This window comes from Podarcis bocagei (assembly GCF_964188305.1).
Source record: "Podarcis bocagei genome assembly, chromosome: 10".
In the NCBI taxonomy this organism is placed as follows: Eukaryota; Metazoa; Chordata; class Lepidosauria; order Squamata; family Lacertidae; genus Podarcis; species Podarcis bocagei.
In genome coordinates this window covers 72,876,482-72,899,962 of record NC_138135.1, presented here as the reverse complement: position 1 = coordinate 72,899,962, position 23,481 = coordinate 72,876,482, and the positions used below count along the sequence as shown (strand labels likewise).

The 23,481-nt window shown below is 44.1% G+C and overlaps 1 protein-coding gene across 19 annotated transcripts in view; it reads left to right on the top strand.

The window, feature by feature from the left end:
* Window positions 1–23,481, top strand: part of MAGI2 (membrane associated guanylate kinase, WW and PDZ domain containing 2) — a 618,868-nt gene that overhangs the window by 564,397 nt on the left and 30,990 nt on the right. For 17 of the 19 annotated variants that reach the window (XM_081210614.1, XM_081210613.1, XM_081210622.1 and 14 more), the window contains 4 exons: window positions 4,009–4,194; window positions 7,294–7,450; window positions 10,133–10,373; window positions 12,418–12,561. In XM_081210614.1, the coding sequence (XP_081066740.1) occupies window positions 4,009–4,194; window positions 7,294–7,450; window positions 10,133–10,373; window positions 12,418–12,561 (728 nt within the window). Of the gene's footprint in view, window positions 1–4,008; window positions 4,195–7,293; window positions 7,451–10,132; window positions 10,374–12,417; window positions 12,562–14,608; window positions 14,786–23,481 lie in introns of those variants that run through there. The other 2 variants (XM_081210620.1, XM_081210625.1) reach the window with 2 other exon arrangements.

The window sequence follows — 23,481 nt, the reverse complement described above, 5'->3', positions numbered from 1 at the left end:
GTTGTGTCATCTGCATATCTGAGGTTGTTGATATTTCTTCCGGCAATCTTAATTATGGGAATAAGTAGGAGTAAACAAATGACAATGTAAATGGCACTGAAACTACATGTAAACACGCAGAAGTCCCCTACTCTTATGGTAGCTTCTTGAGAGCCAGTGTGGTTTAGTGGTTAAGAGCGGTATTCTCGTAATCTGGGGAACCGGGTTCGCGTCTCCGCTCCTCCACATGCAGCTGCTGGGTGACCTTGGGCCAGTCACACTTCTCTGAAGTCTCTCAGCCCCACTCACCTCACAGAGTGTTTGTTGTGGGGGAGGAAGGGAGAGGAGAATGTTAGCCGCTTTGAGACTCCTTAAGGGGAGTGAAAGGCGGGATATCAAATCCAAACCCTTCCTCTTCTTAGAGCCGAAAGCAACCTGGGATGGTAGGGAAGGGCTTGCTTAATCCTTTCCCATCCAGCCATTTTACTGCTCAGAATTCATTTCCTTAGCTTTTTCTGCTCTTACAGGAATAGCTGCGGCTACCATTATCTTTTCTCCGGCAGAGTGAAAAGCAGCTGGGAAGTGGGGATATTGACTGGAAAAATTGCCAGAGGAGAAAGAATTGAACTGCCCTTCCTGCCCCCTGTAAATCTATTCCTGCTGGTCCTCTGCTCAATACTGCAAATCTCTGAGGCTGCTTTTAGTTTCGGTTTTGGGGGTTTTTTTTAACAATCCAAGGGAACAATACATGTGCAGACACAGGAAATAGAAAAGGAGGGGAAACAACAGTAAATAAAAGGGGTAGGAAGATACATTGCAAAAAGTGTTGTTTTTTTTAATAAAAAGAAGCAGCAACAGCAAAGAACCATATAGTTTTTGCAGTTAATGGATGGATGAATTGGCCATCGACAAATGCAGAGCATGAAACAAAAGTTTTACAAACACCAGTAACTGGGGTATTTCATTCATCTTAAAACAGATGCAAGGAGATGTTAACATGGTGGTATTTACAAACAAGTGATTTCTCCCATGTGCATTTGAGAGGTGATCAAAACCAGTTCTGTACCAATGCCTAGGGTTGCCATGTTTAAGAAAGTAAAAACCAGGACATCCTGTTTGTTTGTTTTTAGGCAAACCATCCAGATATATGGCAGCCCTAGCAATGCCTCCATATAAATTTTCATTGACTCTTAGAACTCATTAGCACAACCTTTTGATCTGCACACTTGAATGGCCCAGGATGAATTATAAAGCTTGTGGGATAATACTCATTTGCTGCTGCTGGGCTGAACACTGCACTTCATTATGTGACTGTAACTGCCTCCAATAGCCAATCCAAACTGTACTCGGTACATGCCTGACTACAGTCATACCTTGGGTTGAATGTGCTTCAGGATGAGCGCTTTCGGGTTGCACTCCGCGGCAACCTGGAAGTAATGGAGCACGTTACTTCCGGGTTTCGCCGCATGTGCAGATGCTCAAAATGACGTCATGCGCGGAAGCGGCAAAACGCAACCTGCACATGCGCAGATGCGCTGTCGAGTCTTACGTTCCATTCAGGATGCGAACGGGGCTCTGGAACAGATCCCGTTCACATCCCAAGGTACCACTGTATAGTGGTCAGGCTTTCCCCCAGTCTTTTGAGTTCACAGTAGTACAGGACAAAGGAAGACCTGGCTGACTAAAATCTGTGGCTACTACAGGCCTGTCCAGTAAATCTGTTTCAACTTAGATCCTAGAATTAATAAATCAATGGGGTTTTTTTAGAGTTTACATATTGTTGTTTTCTTTTAAATTGAATAATTTGCAAATATCCAGACTGTCTTGCATTTCCTTAAGTGTGTCTGTAAAGCAGAGCATTAAATCAAATTACAATTTGCTTAATTAAAAGGGCTTCAAATACTAAAGCACTAGAAATTAATGAGAAGGAATTAATTCTGTACTAAAAGCCATGCATCGTTATTTTGTTTCTTGAAAAAAGCCCTATGAAAGCACTTTTTGCTTGAAAATAAAACTATAGTTCATCAGCAAGTTTCAGAAGTTGTATTCCTGATATTGGCTGAGGAAGTGTTTTAGCATGGGGCAGTGGTGAATTATGTTGCAACGGTTAACATCAACAGGTTTAGATGTAAAAATGGATGGACTTAGAGCTGAAGTTCAAAATTATATTTTCTGAACTTGGGTTGAATCCAGACATTCCCTTCTTCCAGCAGAGAAGCTCCTTGTATTAGAGGGAAGGAACATTTGGATCCAGCCCCTTGTGACAAAATCTCCATTCATTTTTCCATGTTTTTGTTTGCATTCTAAAAACCAAAGGTGCAATCCTGTTGTGCCTACACATGTAAAACAGCATGAAGAGGTGCCACGTAGAAGCTAGAGTAGTCCTGACCTCTCCTGCAGCATTTCTGCTTTGCAGGCCTGCCCCACTATGGCTGGGAGCTTCTCAAGTCCTTCCAGGTCTCTCCTAAAAGGATCTAGCAGCATCCCCTGCGGTCCTGGCACACAGGTTGCTGGAATAAACAGGAGCATGCAGAGCCCTGGAGGAAAATAAGCTGCTTGATGCTCCCAGGTTAGGCATGGAAAGCCATTCTGTGGTGTGTGTGGCCTGGTTGTGATGCAACACACTGCATACTGCAAAGGTGACCCTGGGTTTTCTGTTCACAAATCAGTGCTTCATATATATAAGAGAAATTAACAAATCTTAGGTTGTGCCTGCAATGTCTAGTTACCTTTTGCCTTCAATATGCTTTTTCTCTCAAACTAGCTTTGGGATGCTTGCCTCTTTGTGCAATATTTACAAGCATTCCATATTTGTTTAATTTTAACTCCTCATTTGCATCGTACCGTAAGAGGAATCAGCAGAGGACAATCATAAGCTTTTTCGTTGGACAACTTTGTGATATACCCAGCATGATCAGTCCTGGGTGGGGTTACAATCCCTGTGGAAGAGCAGTTGTGTAGTTTGGGAGTGCTGCTTTATCTCAACCCGGGGTACTACTTCCGGGTTAGTGGAGTTTGTAACCCGAAGAGTTTGTAACCCGAGGTACCACTGTGTGTGTGTGTACAGTGGTACATTGGGTTACAGACGCTTCAGGTTACAGACTCCGCTAACCCAGAAGTAGTACCTCAGGCTAAGAACTTTACCTCAGGATGAGAAATCGCGTGGCGGCAGCGGGAGGCCCCATTAGTTAAAGTGGTACTTCAGGTTAAGAACAGTTTCAGGTTAAGAACGGACCTCCAGAACGAATTAAGTTCGTAGCCCGAGGTACCACTCTGTGTGTGTGTGTGTGTGTGTGTGTGTGTGTGTGTGTGTGTGTGTTGGCAATGAGAAAGGGTGGAGTAGAAATTTCCTAAACCAAAAAGTAAAAGTAGTAGATAGGTAGCCGTGTTGGTCTGCCATAGTCAAAATAAAAAAATTCCTTCCAGTAGCACCTTAAAGACCAACTAAGTTAGTTCTTGGTATGAGCTTTCGTGTGCATTGGTATCTGAAGAAGTGTGCATGCACACGAAAGCTCATACCAAGAACTAACTTAGTTGGTCTTTAAGGTGCTACTGGAAGGAATTTTTTTATTTCAAAAAGTAAAAAAATGTAAAGAGCTTTGAATCTCTGCTTTTCCAATTGACCTTTAGTCAACTAAACGGACGGCAAAGGGAAAATGCAGGAAAGGAAGGACATTGTCTCCTGGTTAATCTTGAAAAGAAGACTTATCCCTAATGAATGTCACGACTTCTAAAATGATGGTAGATACTTTACTTTGTTATCGGCATAAGCTCCAATAATGCTGATTTAGCTGTTGAGATTTTAGACAGAAACCCAAGCGCACTGAAGTGGACGTTCATTCGGGGGGGCGGGGAGGCTGAATGCTGCAGCTGCTTACAAAGCACAGTAAGACCGTCTAGACATTTCCCAGTGGAACCCATTTTGCCTACATGCAAACATTAGTTTACTTCCTTGTACCTCCTATCTTGTATCGACTGCCGTTTTAGGTTAACTGTGCGGGTATATATATATTTCCTTTTCTTTTCTAGCTGTACCCCATAAAATAGGCCGGATAATTGATGGAAGCCCCGCTGATCGCTGCGCAAAGCTCAAAGTTGGAGACCGGATCTTAGCTGTGAATGGCCAGTCTATTATTAACATGCCTCATGCAGATATTGTGAAGCTAATTAAAGATGCTGGTCTTAGTGTAACTCTTCGCATCATTCCTCAGGAGGGTAAGTAATTGACCCTTAAAACCCTGGAGGAAAATAGAAGTAGCAACCAATTAATCTGAACTGCACCCCTGGGAAAGTGAGGAAGTTTTTATATGTGCAGCCAGTGCGTGGCATTATATAAATGTTACTGCTGGATCCCCGCAGACCTTGCTAGAAGAGAATCTGAGCCCTTCAAAAACACTTCAAATGGCAAAAGTATCTGTGAACCACCAGGAGAGGCCTTGATGAAGCCCTGCAGGGTCTGCTCCTTTGCCTCCTGGGAGAACTAACATTATACAGCAGTTGGAAATAATCACTAGCGTCCCCTGTTCCATTTTCACCCCACTTTACATAATTGCAACTCCACTGACGTCAGCTCTGCCTGGTTTTTTTCCCTCCCAGTTGTGCAACTGAGAACAGATTCAAAACCACAGGAGCACTAACAGAATGACTCTTCAGCATTAGGAACTTGTCCTTCCAATGGTTTTGTACCTTGTGTACTCACAAAGTGGGTGTTAAATTCTGCTCAAAATATGAGGAGAGCATTCTGATCTAATGGCGGTAATTTTGCTCATACCTTATTGCCTGGAAAGGCATAAATTCATCCTCCTTCCCCACTGAAAGCAACATAAGATATAGATCCCCCCCCCCCCCGTTTATCAGTTTGTCTTATGTCACTGAATAAAAATGTTTTAAAAATATAATATTTTTCACCATTTAATTAACTTAAAGAGGCTGGATTCAAAAGTTTGTTGCACATTTATCACTGAAATCATGAAAAAATCATAATGTTCCATTAAAATAAATGAAAATCAAGTTTGACCAACTTCATCTGGATCAAACCCAATGATAGCAAGACCGGCACTACCATTAGGCATGATGAATGGCCCTCCTTGCTCAGAAGGTCAACGGGCCGCTAGCAAATGATTGGTCATTTTCATTTATTATATTTTTACCATTGTGAGGCGCGCTCTGGATTTTTTTGCCTCTAGTACAACAATGTCTCTGGCTCTCCCCACTGATAAATCACAGTTCTCTGTTGTTGTTGTTTTTCTTCTATAAGAAAACTTACCTTTCAAGAAGGCTGGGGGCACTTTGGGGGGTGGGGCTTAGAACCCTCTGAAGGCAAATCAAGTGTCTTCCTTAACTGTATCATGCGAAAGGTCATTGCTCAGAGATAGAGCACATGCTTTGAATGCAAAAGCTCCCAGGTTCAGTACCTGGCATTCTCAAGATAAGGGTGAGAAGTTTTCCTGCCCAAAATCCTGGAGAGCTGCTATTAGTCAGTGTAGACTAAGCTAGATGGGACCAATGATCTGACTTGATATAAGGCAGCTTCCTGTGTCGTTTGCAACCCAGTGCTGCTCCCCTACCTACCAGTAGTTCCCAAATTTTGGTACTGATAGCTAGCAGTGGGTGGCTGGACAGCAGCACTTACCTGATGCCCTAGTGCTGGCATTGCTGCAGTGCCCCAAGAGAGGTGACGAGGTTGGCATAGTGCAAGCACATTGGCAGGAACACCGGATTGGCTCTAGCTGTGTGTTTGCACCACACTGACCTCTCTCTTGTTATGCCTCAGCAACCCCTGCTGCTGCTGCTGCTGCTGCTGCTGCTGCTGCTGCTGCTGCTGCTGCTGCTGCTGCTGCTGCTGCTATGGGCTTATGCAGAGATAAATATGATTGCAGACAATGCAAGACAGATTGGAGAAAAACACATTTCTCTCTAACCACCTCTGCCCACAAAGCAATCAACATTTGGCATGAGAATTGTGTTCTTAGAGGTACAGGGAAAGGAGATGAGTTCTGTTTCATTAAGTAGTCTGTGTAGCTTAACATCCCAGTAGCACAATACTAAAAGACTAGAGATGTTGAATACATAAGTTGTGTGATTCTTCAGCAGTCTGTGTTGCTGGATGGATAACTTCTTTGCTTCCTGGAGATATTTTCCCTATTGGAAGTGCTACAGTATGAAAAAGAACACTATATCATATACACATTTACAAATATTTGTTAATATCTTATGCACCCAAGAGGGGCTGACCTTGTTTGGCAATGGCAAATGTTTAGCTGAATTCAAAGGCAGCTGGTCTAGCCTACATAGTTTTGCTTTCCTGCCTGTTTTATTTGTCTAAATGTGCACTGCCCAACAGATTCAAAATGGATAATAGCAATTGTACATTAATAGCTTGCTAGATATTTAGGTGCTTAGAAGTTAAACAGAGCATGGAGAATAGAAGAAGGAAAACCTAAGAAAACTGCAAAGAATATTGTGGCGCCTTAGAAGACTGACAAAGATTTACTGTGACGTGGGTTTTTGTGAAGTTGAGCTAAGAAAAAGCAGGGTTTTTCTGAAGATGTCTCTGTTAACCCTACTCTCCTCCACTCATTCAAATGCATTAGTTCTATTCCAGTCCAAATCCTTCATCCCCTTCTCGCTGAGTAAATTAGGCTGCAATCCTGTGCACACTTCCCCATGCACATGAACCCTGTGGGAAGTCTGTGATTGGTCTGTTAGTCATTCAAAACAGATCTTGAACATAAATTTGGGAAAGCTATTATCTGTGGCCAAATGGTTTTGAATCCAAGCAAGATTTCTCTCTTCCACTTCCCTTTCCTTTCACTGTCATCTTCCTCTCCTTCTTACATCATGCTTCACAGGTCCAGGGGTCCAGATTTGAAACCTTGCATGAGCATGATATTATCTATGAAAATCTTCCATCTGATACTGTTGTGCTCACGTTTTAGACGTGTGGGCCTAAGCCGTCTAAAGTTTCAACTGCAGAGCTGTAGCTCTCATTTTCTCTCTTTTTCTCAAAATGGAACCTTTCCATATTTCTCTCTGCCCTTGGAAGGAACTCTGAGAAATGAAATGTGTATGTCAATTCCAACTGGGTTTTGAATAACACGCATGCCAGCCAGAGCAGGATGAGATTTCAAACACGATCAGATGAAGCTTTCTAAGTTCAGGTGTCTTAAAATCTAATTACAAGCCATGATAATAAAAGCAACAGAACATAAATTGCCTGAGATGGGGTATGACACAGCAATGATTGCCTCCCGTTGCCCTTTACTAAATGCCACGCGGTGACAGCTCTCTAATCACCAGTCTTCCGTTATGCAGAGCTGAACAGCCCAGCTTCCGCACCCAGCTCAGAAAAACAGAGCCCCATGGCACAGCAGCACAGCCCCATGGCTCAGCAAAGCCCCCTATCCCAGCAGAGCCCCGTAACACAGCCGGCGCCTCCACAGCCTCTCCAGACCCAAGGACACGAAAACAGGTAAGGAAAGAGCAGGTGATCCAGCATTCTGCTTTCTCCAGGTATACAATGAAAGACTGTGATTCCCTAATGGTGGGTTTGGGAGGCCCTTTGGGGGAAGTGAAGGGGGCGGCTCAGATGTAGTCAACATTTTGGCTCAGATCAGAATAGCCCTCCCACAAAGAGAAGGGCTCTTTCTGTTCGCAGAAAGGACCGTGATCAGGAGAGGCTCCCACTCATGGAAGGAGAAGGGAGCAGTTCCCCCCAAGTCTTCTCTTCTGTTTCACTCCCCACATTGTTCCTGAGCATATTTTTAAGGAACAGAAGGAGCTACAGGGAGTAAGTCAGGGAAGTACCTCCCCAACTCTTTCTGTGAGAGGGACCATTCTTTGAGCAGAATTCCTCTCATGGGCTACCGGCATCCAGCCCTTTATGCTAATGAAACAGTGCATAATTTGGTGATTACGTATCTGTTGCTGTGAGTGGAACCTAGCGCAAATGGCACTTTGCCTATGTAGTAATTGCCAAAGCTTTCATTTCATGACTTTTGACATGATTTTACCTTATTCATGTTAAGAGTTCTTATGGTACTGCCTCAGAATATTATATCACTGGTTTCACTGCCAGATTCCTGACAATATGACTTGCATTGTTGCCATAGAACACCTTATCATGTGAAAATGGTGCACAAAAGTTACTTTGATCAGAAGTGGTCATGAGGGTCAAATATGGTTATGATGCTGTTTCATCTTTTTAATCTTAAAATTGACTCCCTCTCATGAGCCACACAAACAAACCAGTATTAGAAATCATTTTCTCAAGCAAATTTACAGCTTTCTTGGTTTATAGCAGATCATTAATCTCCAAATCATTTCTCCATGTTAGTTACCAATCTACTTTTTTGTATCCTTCATGGACACAAGTAAGAAAGCTCTACCTTAAGAGAAAGTATCAGGTTAAAACTTCTATGGTCATTTTGTAATTTCCGGACAATTATATTTTGTCCTTGAATTAACTTTCGTCTTGTAAAATGTGACCTAATACATTATCATTATAGTCATTCACATCATTGATTTACCAATGTACCTCGTCCAAACCTTGACCCAACAGTAAATGACAGTTTCCAAGTTCCTACACAGTGTTATAAAAAGGACTAATTAGTTGTGGTTCAAGTACAATGCTCTGTCATATTCATTTAACACTCCTACAAAATTAAGGCTGCAATCCTAAACACACTTAACTGTAGAAGCAAGTTCCTTTGAAATCAGTGGGGTTTACTTTTAAGTAATGTGCTGAAGACTGAGATGCTAATGATCCAAAATCTTTATAAGGTACTTTAAGAAAGCTACTTTAGGTGCATCCAGTGGGAGCTTTTGATTGTTAACTTCTTATACTTTTTGGAGAGCAGACCTCCTGATGCCTTAGCACAAACTGCTTCTGAACATATTTTCCATTTCAAAAGATTGTAGGGCATGATCTGAAGGAACCCAGTGCACCAACTTTGCTGAAGCCAAGTAGGCTTGGCTCAGGATGGGAGGCAACCTTCTGCTCCTTGTGTATGTTGCCTTGGGTTCCAGGACAGAAGAACAGTAAGGCATAAATGTAAAATAGAAATAAAGAAATGTTGCTACTACAAAGGATGAGGTTAGAGAAACACAGGATCAGAACTTCTGTAGGTGGGTGAAGCTAGTTGTTCAACTCTTTGGATCCTTGACATTGAGTAGAGAACAGCTCAGTTTCATGTGGCCTTTGAGCTAATGTCATCTGGGTGGCAAGAAGAGAGAAAAGGGGGAAAGGGGTGTGGGAGAAAGGGAGCGAAAGGCGTAGCAGAGAGGGAGAGAGAGATGGCAGACTGGGGGTGACCCTACGCCAGGCATAGGCAAACTCGGCCCTCCAGCTGTTTTGGGACTACAATTCCCATCACCCCTAGCTAACAGGACCAGTGGCCAGGGATGATGGGAGTTGTAGTCCCAAAACATCTGGAGGGCCGCGTTTGCCTATGCCTGCCCTGCACACTTTTGACTCTGGCCTTTGACGATGCATGTGAATTTTTATGCAGAGTTATTTTTAAAATATGGAAAGGGAAACATTGCAATAAATGCCCACATTTATTTTATTTAATCTTCAGGGCAAAACTATACAAACATTTACATTGCGCTTTCTGAAAATGAGTGTGCATGGGTCTTGTTCCTAAGGGAGTGGTGTCTAGTGACACACCAGCTTCAAAGAATGAAGGTACTGCCAGTCTGGACTGCACTAGAGCACAGGTGTTCCCCCGTAACAGCAGCCATTTGAGACAAAGCACCTACAGCTACCGTAGGACAATCAAAGAGGGAGAATAAGTATGTCCTCACCAGCAACAGCTAGAGAAGATGGCGCCGGCAGTGCAAAAATAAAAAAAAAGCTGACTGCCCAGCTACCACCAGTCACATCTGTGGGGGGGCAACTAGACACTCACCAGTTGCCTGCTTTCATTACATTGAGCCGCTCACAGTCTCCACTCACCATTTACCAACCGTGGGCATCATGCTTCTAACTATCCCCTTGATCTGGTATGATCCCTCCTGACACAGATCATTTCCCACCCAACTCATTTTGCAACCTAGAAGTTTGCTTTTCTTGAAACGTATTTAACAGCTACCAAGTTTTCAGTTTAAAGAATGCCTCACTAAGGTTCCAGCGTAACAATTCTTTATTGCTTAGTTATAGGTCAGAGGTAAAAGCACGGCAGGATGTGAAGCCTGACATCCGACAACCTCCCTTTACAGACTATAGGCAGCCTTCAACGGACTATAGGCAGCCTCCATTAGACTACCGACACCCTCCAGTTTTGGATTACCAGCAACCGCCACCTCTGGACTACCGACAGCCCCCGTTGATAGACTACAGGCAACATTCTCCTGACACCAGGCAATACCCTTTATCAGATTACAGGCAGCCCCAGGTATCTGTCTGTTTGTATCTATCGTTCTAATAACGTTTTTCCATTGAACCAAGCCCAAAGCCATTCACGATGAAGTTTGATACTTCTGTCTGTTGATATTTAATTGAAGTCTCAAACCTAGTGGTTTGCATGCAGGAAAGGAGAAGAGACACCATTCAGGGGTAGCGCATGGGCTTGGCATGTAGAAGTTTCCCAGGCTCAATCCCTGACTTGCCCACATAAACAAAGGCAATGGGAAAGGGCTCTGCCAGAGACTCTGGAAAGCTGCTGCCAGTTTGAGTAGACAATACTGGACTAGTTGGACCAATGGTCTAATGAGTTAGTATAAGGCAGATGCACAGGATCAATTAAATTTTGAATGCATTGATATGGGCAGTATCCAACTAACATGTTCCCCAGCACAAGGATTTCTACTTGTGGAGTGGGCCTTCCCCCACTTTCCTCCCCTCCTCCCCAAATCTGCTCTGGAGGATTGGGGCAGGGGGAATCCTAGAACAGATTTTGCTACTTTGGTAGAGTTGCCATATTTCAAGAAGTAAAAAATCTGGACGATGAGGGGCCCAGCAAAAGTTGTTGAGCTTTTGATCACCAAAGAAGTTGTTGAGCTTATTTCGGGCAATTGCCACGAGGAGCCACTGGCCACTGAAGCTGCACTGAACTGTGCTCAGCTCCACAATCAGCTTCCTCTTCCTCCTCCTGTCACCGCCACTGGCTGGGGACTGCTTCTCCCCTCCTTCCCCTCCACAGCAGGAGGAGGAGTCGGCCACTAGAGCTGTGCTACACTCAGCTCCATGCTTGACCTACTCCACCCTCTGATTGTTCTGAACATTGGGGAGGGCACCCCCAAACTGGAGGGGCAGCAGAGCAGGGCCCCTAGGAGTTGGCACCTATGGTGTGGATAAGCCCCAAGTATTCCTCCTTGGGGAAGCATTCAGACATGCAATCCTCCCTCACCCCATAGCCTAGGGAAAGCTTTCCTGCTTGGTTTTGCTAATTTTATAAAGTGGACCTGAAAGGAGGGGGAAGGAAATTTACAGAGAGAAAGAGAGATTATTAATGCATCATGTATAATTCAGATTGAGAGTGCCTTGGTGATTCAGAAGGGCAAGAAAACTTCTGTTTATGTATACGTTTTCTAAAAAAATTTAAGAGAAGTGTTTAATACCCTCAAAATCTCCTTCACAGCGTTATCTCCAATCCACAGTTGAAATACTTAGAGTTAAGCTGATTTGCATCCCAATCATATAACCATTTCCATGGAAGTATGTCCCATTTATTTCACTAGGATTACTTCCAGGTAAACATACTCCAGCCTCCTTGGTTTTCTTTCCACTGACCAATCTGCCCGGGACAGATCTTAAGGAGCCACCATAAAGCTATGGTTTGTGACACTGATTCGCCATAGGTATTGGCACACCCCATTCAAAGTGCTTATCTGCTGATATAATGGCTGCATTCAGACATCTCCCCCAAAGCTGCAAAAACATAAAAAACACCCATGTACCCAGATCAGATACTTACCAGATAACATCCTGTGTGGAGAAATAAGTACACTCCTTTCTTCTTCAATACACATCAAAGGCTGAAAACACAACCGCCAGATTTGCATGATTCTTCCCAATAAAAAAAACAAAACAAAAAGAATGAATGATCATTGGAATTGGGCCTTTTTGAGTATCAGCCTCCATGTGGACTACATGTATCACACATAATTTTAGATGCCTGCTGCCAACTAGTAAGTGTTTGAACCAGGCTGTAGCATCAAACATTAAAACAGATGTTGGGAACATTTGGCCTTAACAGATATTGCCGAACTACAACTTCCACCACCCCAGGCCACTGGCCATGTTTGCTAGGGGTGATCGGAGTTATAGTTCGGCAATATCTGGAGGGCCAAAGGTTCCCCATGTCTGCAGTAATTCAAGCTGAGTCACAAGTATTTTCATTTAATTTAGCTTTGGGTTGAAAATTGTAGCCTCGATAAAGAAAATCGCTCTCCATTCATTAAAATGATTCGTTTCCCCCCTGTTCTTTGACCATACAGGACTTTGATTATTTTACTGTGGACATGGAGAAGGGAGCCAAAGGATTTGGATTCAGCATTCGAGGAGGAAGAGAGTACAAAATGGACCTCTATGTGTTGAGGTTGGCAGAAGATGGGCCAGCAATAAGAAACGGAAGAATGAGGGTAAGCTGGGTTGAAGAGGCGGGAGCTAGCAGAGGTACTTGAAAGGAACCCCACAGTCCAAACCCACAATCTTGCAGGATTAGAGAGTTTGGATTTGGCAGATCTTGGGCTGTCCCAGTTTAGCAGTGGCTCGCCAAGTCTAACGTAAGACAGTTTGAGTCCCCAAATGGGGAAAGGGCAAGGAGAGACTTCCAAACCCCTTTCAGGTTTGTCATGTGACCAGAAACCTGGTGAAACGTACACTGGTGGTCTATGTCATTGAATCATGGAACCATAGAATTGTAGAGTTGGAAGGGACCCCAAGGGTCATCTAGTCCAACTCCCCTGCAATGTAGGAATCTCAGGTAGATCATGCATGACAGATGGCCATCCAACATCTGCTTAAAAACCTCCAAGGAAGGAGAGTTCACAACCCTCCCAAGGGAGACTGTTCCACTGTCAAACTATTAGAAAGTTTTTCCTCCTGTTTAGTAACTTGAAGCCATTAAGTCATATTCACCCTGAATTGAGTTTTTACTAGGGGTGCACTATGGTGGCTTTCTATACCAATAATAATAATAATAATAATAATAATAATAATAATAATAATAATAATAATAATGGTTTCCCCAGCCACTCTGGGCAGCTTCCAACAGAATATTAAAATACAATAGTCCGTCAAACATTAAAAGCTTCCCTAAACAGGGCTGCCTTCAGGTGTCTTCTAAAAGTCTGGTAGTTATTTTTCTCTTTGACATCTGGTAGGATGTCCATAGGGCAGGTGCCACTACCAAGAAAGCCTTCTGCCTAGTTCCCTGTAATTTGGCTTCTCGTAGTGAGGGAACCACCAGAAGGCCCTCAGCGCTGGACCTCAGTGTCCGGGTAGAACGATGGGGGTGGAGACGCTCCTTCAGGTATACTGGACCGAGGCCGTTTAGGGCTTTCAAGGTCATCACCAACACAAACGTACTGGTTGTTCTGCAACTATCATTGAACAAAGTCAAACGTACTTTGAAGAAAGCATGTGGAGGGTCAGGATGTCAGGCTGTGATTTTGTGTACACTTACTTGAAAATAACTCCCAGCCGGACTCAAAGCATATAGGACTTTGCTGGATGAATGCTGCCCTGCAACTTTTTCTCTTAAGCCTCTCCCTCTCCAGACTCTTGAGGAGGGACTTGCCCATGCCTTCAAAGTATAGAGTCTTCAGGTGGGATTTATGCTATAGCTCCTCATCTGGGAGGGAGCCTCATTGACCTCAGTGAGCCTTCCTTCTGGCGAAACACGTCGTACAGTATAGGATTGCATTGTCAGAAAGTTAAAAAGATGGCTGTGCCTGATTACTCATGCATAATAGTCCATGGAGCTCATCCAAATGTTCAGCGGCTGCTCTTTCTTCTTGATGCAGGAAATAGCTTCTCTTAATGTAAAGTTATTTTTAGCTCTGGAAACCATAATTTTGCAGTGATCTCTGTGCAACAAAGGGTTTTCTCGAGAATTAATCTATGAGACAGCACTCAGGGACTTGAGAAGGGCAATATCTAAATATTAACTACCAGCCTATAGAGTATTTTGTTTACTTTTTTATTGCAAAAGAGAAGACTATGTATTTGTTGTTGGGCTTTGTGTGAATGATCAGAAAGAGAGCTGAGAACTAAAAATAGATGCATTCATAACCATTCCAAAAGTGCTGTCTTTAAATAGGGAAGAAATAACACAAGATAAACAAGTCTCTTCCATCATGCACTGTGGATTTGATGATGCCTCTACTTCCTGATACCCCCGGATTTGTTTTGCAATTTCTTTCTGACAATATATAAGCATCTTATCGGGGGGGAAACCTGACATATCTTGCACCTTTCATTCATTACATTCTGAATTGGGGGCAGGGAGGTAATCTTCCTAATTCTACACTCACTCATGCTAGCTATAGTCCTCCTCCATTCTGAAGCCAACTAATTAAAGATTGGTTGAGGGAGTTTCTTTACATCACAGCAATGTCACTGAATATTATTTCCACGAGAAGGACAGAGGCATGAGTAACTCTGTCATCTTTGTATTATATACAGGCACAAGGACACACGTTACAGAAAGCTGCATGAAGTTGTAGATGTAGGTGCTTCATAAGAATGTCTCTGTCTCCTGCAGACTTGAGCATGGGCCAAAATTGCCCATGCCTTCAAAGTATAGGTGATGCTTGAGCTATTGAGGAACTAACTCTGGTGGTTTCCAAACACTTCACTGTAAATGAGTGCTTTGGGGAGTGTGTAGCCTTTTGCATCGCACAGTGAGAGTTTGTCATCATCAATAAAGCATTACCCAAAAGCATTCTACCCTGAGGTATCTGTGAGTCAGAGAAGGCTGCAGTTGGCTGGGATACTGGAGCTCATTCAGCAAACTCATGCGAGAGAGAGAAAAGCAGGTGAATAAAAAGAAACAGCAATCTTGCATTTAAGAGGATGTGCAAGAGCCTCTTTGGTGAGGCTCACTGGATGGGTCAATAGACTCAGTACAAACAAACGAACTAAGAATGATGGGTACACAAGACTGATGGAACTGAACTCATCAGAGATTAGAGAAGAGGTGTTCATTTATAGAAGAAACACTGGGAACACCAAAGGGTAAAAAAACAATTGAAAGTGCAGCCGGGAACAGAAAGCAAACAGTATGCATTTGTATTCAACAAGTGCAACAGATCAAAGCCTCCTGGGTGCTGAGAGCAAAATTACAGTACAATCTCATTTTCTAGTTGCCCCAGACATTCGGCTAATAAGATATTTGAGTAAACAGAACTCTTTACTTAGGTTACATTGATATAGAGATATTCAAGTCAACATACAGCCAATTCAAATTACCTGAAGGTGTTTTCTTTTCTGTAATCAATGTTTCTGATATGACGGTGCTCTAGTGGTTAAGAGCGGTAGACTCGTAATCTGGTGAACTGGGTTCGCTTCCCTTCTCCTCCACATACAGCTGCTGGGTGACCTTGGGCTAGTCACACTTCTCTGAAGTCTCTCAGCTTCACTCACCTCACAGAGTGTTTGTTGTGGTGGAGGAAGGGAAAGGAGATTGTTAGCCACTTTGAGACTCCTTAAGGGGAGTGAACGGTGGAATATCAAGTCCAAACTCCTCCTCCTCCTTCTTCTATTCAACATGTTTCTCTGCTGCTAAGGAGTCTAGCAGTTTCTGCCAATTCCTGAAATATGAGTGTCATGTTTGAAAGCTTATCAGCTGCTAACTATCTTAGCCCTTATGTGTCCAGCTTGCATACATCCATCATGGGCTCTGTTCAGAGTTTCTAGTGAATGTGCAGAGGATGTCGGGGCCAGCCAGCGGGCACAGTCTTACCCACCTTGCTCCATGTACCCATTGCACACACTCGGCCCATCAGCCTAGAAGGTCACTGGGTGACCTTGGGGCAAGTCACCTGCATCTCTCAACTAACATGCCCCAACAAAGTTGTTGTAAAAATCTCCGAGGATAAGTATAGTGCCCTGATCATTTTGGAGACAGAGAAGTTTACAGAGGCTGTCTATAAATATATAACCATGAACTAGGAAGCCACTCGCAATTAAGATAGTTCCTGCCTGAAAATTGTGCATCGCCTGTGGTCTGAATCGTACATTTAAGTTAATCTGCTTCTAATAAACCTCAAAACTCACGATCTATGTTTAACCATCCTTTGTTTTCTGAAGCAGACTCTGAAGGCATTTGAAGGACTTTATCCTAATTCCCTGCTTCATATATCATGATCCAGTTTTAGCAAAACTGGCATTGGATTCTGACTGCTCTGATAATTCTTGAAACTAAATTGAGCACTAATGCCTTAGTTACACAGCACACAAAAGTGTGGCAAGGCACCAGTTTGCTAGCTTTCCACAAACACTAGTCCCAAGCAGGCTTGTATTGACAAAGAGACATAAATTGGCCAGATTTATTGTATACACAACAAAGAAATGCAAAATGAGTTCCTCTAGGATGCTAAATCTGTTTCAGCTGTGCAGTTGATGCTATCATAAATCAGAAGCAAATAGGTGATCCATTATACAGTATCTTTACACAAACTGAGGACAATCCACAGAATCTATTTCAGGAAAAATAAAAGGGAAGGAACAAGATTGCTGTTACATATGGTTGACTTGATTCTCCAGAACAACTCGGGTTGTCTTGTTAGAAATGTCTTTAAAATCTCATGGGTCAGAGGAAATCTTTAACAGCATCCACAAAAGAAAGGTCAGCTAATAATCTCAACTTTTAATGTAACTTTTTTAAAAAATGAAATTTCAAGCAGAATTGTTTTTGAGACTGAATTATCTGCTGGAGTTATACACACTTTGGGCTCTGTGGAGAGGATTAGCATGACCATTGGTAAATTATACATTGTTGTTGTTTAGTCATTTAGTCGTGTCCAGCTCTTCGTGACCCCATGGACCAGAGCATACCAGGCACTCCTGTCTTCCACTGCCTCCCACAGTTTGGTCAAAAATTATAAATTAGTGTTCTGAAATAAGTTATTTAAATTATAGCTCTCATCTAAGATACTGCGCAACATTCATGCTTTAAGGCTTGAATATCACAGGCAGTAATCTAGAAAACATTGCTGCCTCACATTAGGGGAGAGCAGCGCACAGGCTCTCAAAAAATTAGTGCAGCATGCTCCATACCATAAAAATAAGGGGCATTGTAATGATATGCTATAGCTCAAAATATCCTTCCTGGAGACAACAACAACAACAACAACAACAACAACAACAAAACAACAACAACAAATAGATAGATAGATAGATAGATAGATAGATAGATAGATAGATAGATGATAGATAGATAGATAGATAGATAGATAGATAGATAGATAAATAATTTATTATTTGTACCCCGCCCATCTGGCTGGGTTTCCCCAGCCACTCTGGGCGGCTTCCATAGAAACCAAAAAACACTAAAATATCATACATTAAAAACTTCCCTGAACAGGGCTGCCTTAAGATGTCTTCTGAATGCCAGGTAGTTGTTTATCGTTTTGACATCTGATGGGAGGGCGTTCCACAGGGCGGGCGCCACTACCGAAAAGGCCCTCTGCCTGGTTCCCTGTAGCTTTGCTTCTCGCAATGAGGGAACCGCCAGAAGGCCCTCGGCGCTGGACCTCAGCGTCCGGGCAGAACGATGGGGGTGGAGACGCTGCTTCAGGTATACTGGGCCGAGGCCATTTAGGGCTTTAAAGGTCAGCACCAGCACTTTGAATTGTGCTCGGAAACGTACTGGGAGCCAATGTAGGTCTTTCAAGACCGGTGTTATGTGGTCTCGGCGGCCGCCCCCAGTCACCAGTCTAGCTGCCGCATTCTGGATTAGCTGTAGTTTCCGAGTCATCTTCAAAGGTAGCCCCACGTAGAGCGCATTGCAGTAGTCCAAGCGGGAGATAACTAGAGCGTGCACCACTCTGGCGAGACAGTCCGCGGGCAGGTAGGGTCTCAGCCTGCGTACCAGGTGGAGTTGGTAGATAGCTGCCCTGGATACAGAATTGACCTGCGCGTCCATGGACAGCTGTGAGTCCAAAATGACTCCCAGGCTACGCACCTGGTCCTTCAGGGGCACAGTTACCCTATTCAGGACCAGGGAGTCCTCCACACCAGCCCGCCCCCTGTCCCCCAAAAACAGTACTTCTGTCTTGTCAGGATTCAACTTCAATCCATTAGCCGCCATCCATCCTCCAACCACCTCCAGGCACTCACACAGGACCTTCACCGCCTTCACTGGTTCTGATTTGAAAGAGAGGTAGAGCTGGGTATCATCTGCATATTGATGGACACCCAGCCCAAACCCCCTGATGATCTCTCCCAGCGGCTTCATATAGATGTTAAAAAGCATGGGGGAGAGGACGGAACCCTGAGGCACCCCACAAGTGAGGGCCCAAGGGCATTTGAACCAATTTATAAAAACAGAACATGATTCCCAGTGAGACAAATGAGAAGCTCTTTGTGACAAAGAGCAAAGGCCTGGTAAGCAGAGAAAACAGTGAGAGGTATCATTATGCCGCACAGCTGTATGAATGTCAGCTCTGCACACCTCCCTCTCTATCCCTTGCACAGGAGCTGACTGGACTGGCGGCTGACTCTTCCTTCAACACTGGCAATGGGGTACCATCGCCCACCTGCGCCAAAGGGCAGTTTAGGATATTCCTGGCAGGTCATGGGACACACAGCTCTAATCTCTCCAGCTAAGGGCAATGGCCAGTGGCTCCCCACTCTACCAGCCACCTGAGGTGACTGCCTCACTCTGCCTAATGGTAGGGCTGACCCTGCTCAGTAAGAAAAAAAATGTCTGGGGTGGAAAAGACTTGGGGAAGGGAAGGTCGTGTGCAGATCTTGTCTGGGATCAGGAATTTAGGTGGTGTTGCCCTTGAAGACAATTCAGAAACTTCAGCTTGGCAGAATACAGCAGCCAGAATCTTGATTTGGATTCCGTTTAGAACTCAGTTTGTTTCTGGATTGAATTTAAGGTGCTCACACTAGCGCGTGGCCCCAGATATCTGAAATACCTCTTCCTTGAGTCAGGGACTGGCTGGCTGAAAAGGAGTGGTGGGAAGCACCAGCCAGGAAGCCCCCTAGGGAAGCCTCAGAAGAGGAAGGCTTGGAACCAGGGGAGTGGGGCACTGAGGACAGGTCAGGGGGAGGGAGGGGAGGGGAGGGGAGGATTGGCTGGAGGCTTGAAGATGCGAGTAGATGTGAGCGAGCAAGAAGAGCCAGGTGCAGAAAGCAAGGCAGGCTTTGCTGATGAAACAGGTAGAAAGGACAGCATGTGCAGAAGTAGCCCAGGAGCTTGCTGTTCCTACTGAGCAGAGAGGGCTTTGCATGTAGCAGAACAAAGGGCACAGAGTTTAAGTTTAGTTTAAGTTTTCAGCCGTAGCTTAAGGCTGCTAGGGGAACTTTGAGGACGTAGAGGAACTGGCAACTGCTCTTGTGTTGGTTAGGGATGAGATATTTCAAGAAGTAAAAATCCGGACACAAAAGTTGTTAGCTATAAAAAAATTCAACACTTCCAATATCTCAGGAGGATACTGGTTAAATTTGGACAGCTGTATAAAAAAAGAACATCTAAAAATTAACTATGATAAAACCAAGGACACTGTATTTGGCAAGAGGACTACCAAATCCATGTGGAATCTAGACGGTCACACCCTTGAGCAAGTACCCAGATTTAAATATCTGGGATTACTTATTGATGGGAAGTCAGCATGGAAACCCCATCTGAAAGCAATTACGCTAATATCTGGCCGTTCTCCTGGGCAGCTATCTAGGTTCTTCCATTCAAAGGGCGGGTAGTTAATCAACCCAGTTATTAACCCATTGGCCTGATCCGGCAGGGCTTCTCCAACATTCTTATGACTTGCTTGAGGCCACCTAGTAAGTGAAGGGCTAGAGCAAAAATTGAGCTGAGCTACACCAGCCGCCAATGGCAGCAGCCTGTGCATTGGATCTGCTGTTACAAGGACTGCTTTAATGAGTTAACTTTCACCGAGAGAGGGGCTTTCAGCTCAGGAGAGAGGGAGCCCCATGCTGTGGGGGAACTTGCACAATGCAGGGCCCTTCCCAGGCTGCTTCTTTCTATCAGAAGGAAGGATGAAAAAAGTAATAAGATATTGAATATTTAATTTGGAAGCTACAATGCACGTATAAATAGGAGATGTCACTTTCCATAGGGTAATTAGTCTCTTTCAAGAGGTTTAATTATAAAATGCATTAAGGAGATGGCAGACAGCAGTGCCCTTTGTGCACAATCATCGGGGGCTGTTTTTACCATTATATTTCCCCACTTAACGCAGGTTGAAAGCCCGCACATGCAATTACCTACATTTCTGGTGCAGCAGGGAAGCGGCACACCTGTAATGAGGTTTTTTTGTTGGCAGAGGCCTGCTCATTCAAGAATGGCACAGCAGGCAACTAGCTTTAAGTTAGGCAACTGTAATTGCTTTGACACGTCATAAACCAACCACGCACGTCGACTGAAAATATTTACTAACCTGCTAAGCACATCTAGTAACCTGCGTTCATCAAAAGGCCCAATTAATGCCTGTCTTCCCCACTGACCCCACCACAAGTCAGCTCTTTCCTCAGTATTCCTTCGATTCCAATTCCTTGATCTTTATTCTGTTGCCGATTTTCCAGCCTCTCACTGGGAAGTTGGAAGCTGAGTCAGAGCCGTGGTTCCTCTGGCTCATTATTGTCTGCCTGGCTGACATAGGCGCCCCAAGGTTCATTCTCTTGGAGTTCCTGAGGAGTGAACCTTCCCTCCTCCAGGAATACTTCACACAATACGTTTCCTCATTGTAAAATGATTCGTGCACGTACACAGAGCAAAATGTGTGGTGGGAAGAAAGCGAAGTGTTTCTCCCTCTCCCATAATACAGTGGTGCCTCGCAAGACGAAAAGAATCCGTTCTGTGATTCTCTTCGTCTAGCGGTTTTTTCGTCTTGCGAAGCAAGCCCATTGAAGGATTAGCGGATTAGCGCTATTAGCGGCTTTTAGAGGCTTTTAGCGGCTTATCTGCTGATCGGATCAGCTGATAAGCAGATTAGCACTATTAGCAGCTTTTAGCAGCTTATCTGCTGATCGGATCAGCTGATAAGCAGCTTAGCGCTATTAGCAGCTTTTAGTGGCTTATCTGCTAATCGGATCAGCTGATAAGCGGCTTAGCGGCTTAGAAAAAGGGGGGGAAGGGGGAAAAACCCAGCAGGAACTCACAAGACATTGTCGTCTTGCGAAGCAAGCCCATAGGAGATTCGTTTTGCGAAGCACCTCCAAAACGGAAAACTCTTTCGTCTAGCGAGTTTTCCGTCTTGCGAGGCATTCGTCTTGTGGGGCACCACTGTACTAGAACCAGGTCATCCATTAATGAAGCTGCGGTTTCAAAGATTCAGGACAGACAGGGTGGAGTTCTTCACACGGCGCATAGATGACAATGGAATTTGCTCCCACACAAGATGAAGCAATGGCCGCCATCTTGAATGGCTTTGAGAGAGGATTAGGCAAAGTCATGGAGGGTTGGGTTTTGCATGGCTACCAGCCATGATGTCTAGGTCCTACGACCACAGCTGGAGACAGTGTGCCTCTGAGCACCAGATGCTGGGAATCACAAGCGGAGAGGGTGCTGTTGCGCTCAGGTCCATCTTCTGGGCTTCCCATAGGCATCTATCTATCAGAAAGGTTGTTTTCTGCTGCTCCAGAGAAGCGGACACGGAGCAATGGATCCAAACTACAAGAAAGAAGACTCCACCTAAACATTAGGAAGAACTTCCTGACAGTAAGAGCTGTTTGACAGTGGGATTTGCTGCCAAGGAGTGTGGTGGAGTCTCCTACTTTGGAGGTCTTTAAGCAGAGGCTTGACATCCATATGTCAGGAGTGCTCTGATGGTGTTTCCTGCTTGGCAGGGGGTTGGACTCGATGGCCCTTGTGGTCTATTCCAACTCTATGATTCTATGATTCTATGATCTCGTTGGCCATTGTGAGAACCGGATGCTGGACTGGGTGGTCTTTTGGTCTGATCCAGCAGCCTGGTTCTTCTAAAGGCAGCCTCTATAAACCGTGCAGCTGTACAGAGACATTGCAGGATCTTTCTGGGCCCCTCTAAAATTTATTTATTAGATTTGTGTACTGCTCTTCATCTGAAGATCAAAGAGCGTTTCACAACATAAAAATACAAAGTGAAAACACAAAACACATAAAAAAGCAAAACAAACCAATAACCCCACTCGCACATACATACCCAAAAGGCCTGGTTGAATGAAAAATGTATTTGCCTGGCACCTAAATACATGTAATGAAGGCGCCAGGTGAGCCGCCGTACGGAGAGCATTCCACAAACCAGGAGCCACAGCAGAAATGGCCTGTTCTCATGTTGCTACCCTCTAGACCTCTCATGGAAGAGATGCCTCAGAGGATGATCACAGGGTCTGTGTCAGTTCCAATGGGCAGAGGCCTTCTTTGAGGTATTGCAGTGTTTAAGGCTTTATAGGTCAAAACCAGCACTTTGAATTGGGTCCAGAAACTAATTGGCAGCCAGTGCAGTTGGGCCAGGATCGGTGTAATATGCTCAAATCCTGGTGAGCAACCTGACCACCGAATTCTGCACCAGGCCAACTAGTCTTCCTCGCCCCCAGCCACCAAAAGAAATGCTTCCCCTAGCATCTCATGTAGTGCCAAACCAGAATCCTAAGGACAAAGCAATCAGAAAGGCAGTTCTGCTGGATCAATATAGATACGCTTATCTGGGGGAACCTGACGTGTCAAAGAAAATAATAGAGCTATTTATTGGGAGAAATATAGTAGGAAGTTTATTAATGATTTACCTGCTAAATAGAGGGTTAAAAGAAAAAAGTACATACAAATGTTGCATACATCTGAGTCTCTTTATTTTAATGGTTTTTAAAAGCTTTACAATTTTATTTGTAATTAACCTATCAATAAAAATGTCACTTAGATGCTCCCTAGGAATATTATCTCCTCATTATTGTCACAAAACAGGCCGCTCAATTTCATAGCTCAGTTGTTCTCGAGCCTGGCTGGAGAATCTGAATTAATCTGAACTGAAATGACTTTTTCTTTAAAGCAACACACTCTCCTGCTTTCATAAATATAAAAGAAAAGAGTAATTAAGATGCAACTTACAATGGATCAGAAATGCAAACGAAGTTTTTGTGTGGGGGTGTGACACGAACACTGTGTTCTGATGAAAGCCTGCATTTTATTTTTGGGGTGTGCCGACATCAAGCAGTTAGGTACATTAGTGACTTGGCATGGTATCTCCCACTGTGCCTTCCTCTCCACCCCAAATATCATCGCAGATCCTTGGCTCCCAGCCCCCTTGCCACCCAAGCCTTCCCTTTCCTAAATATTCCTCCCTGACACAACACACATTTCCCCCACTTCCCAATAAATATTCCATGCATAT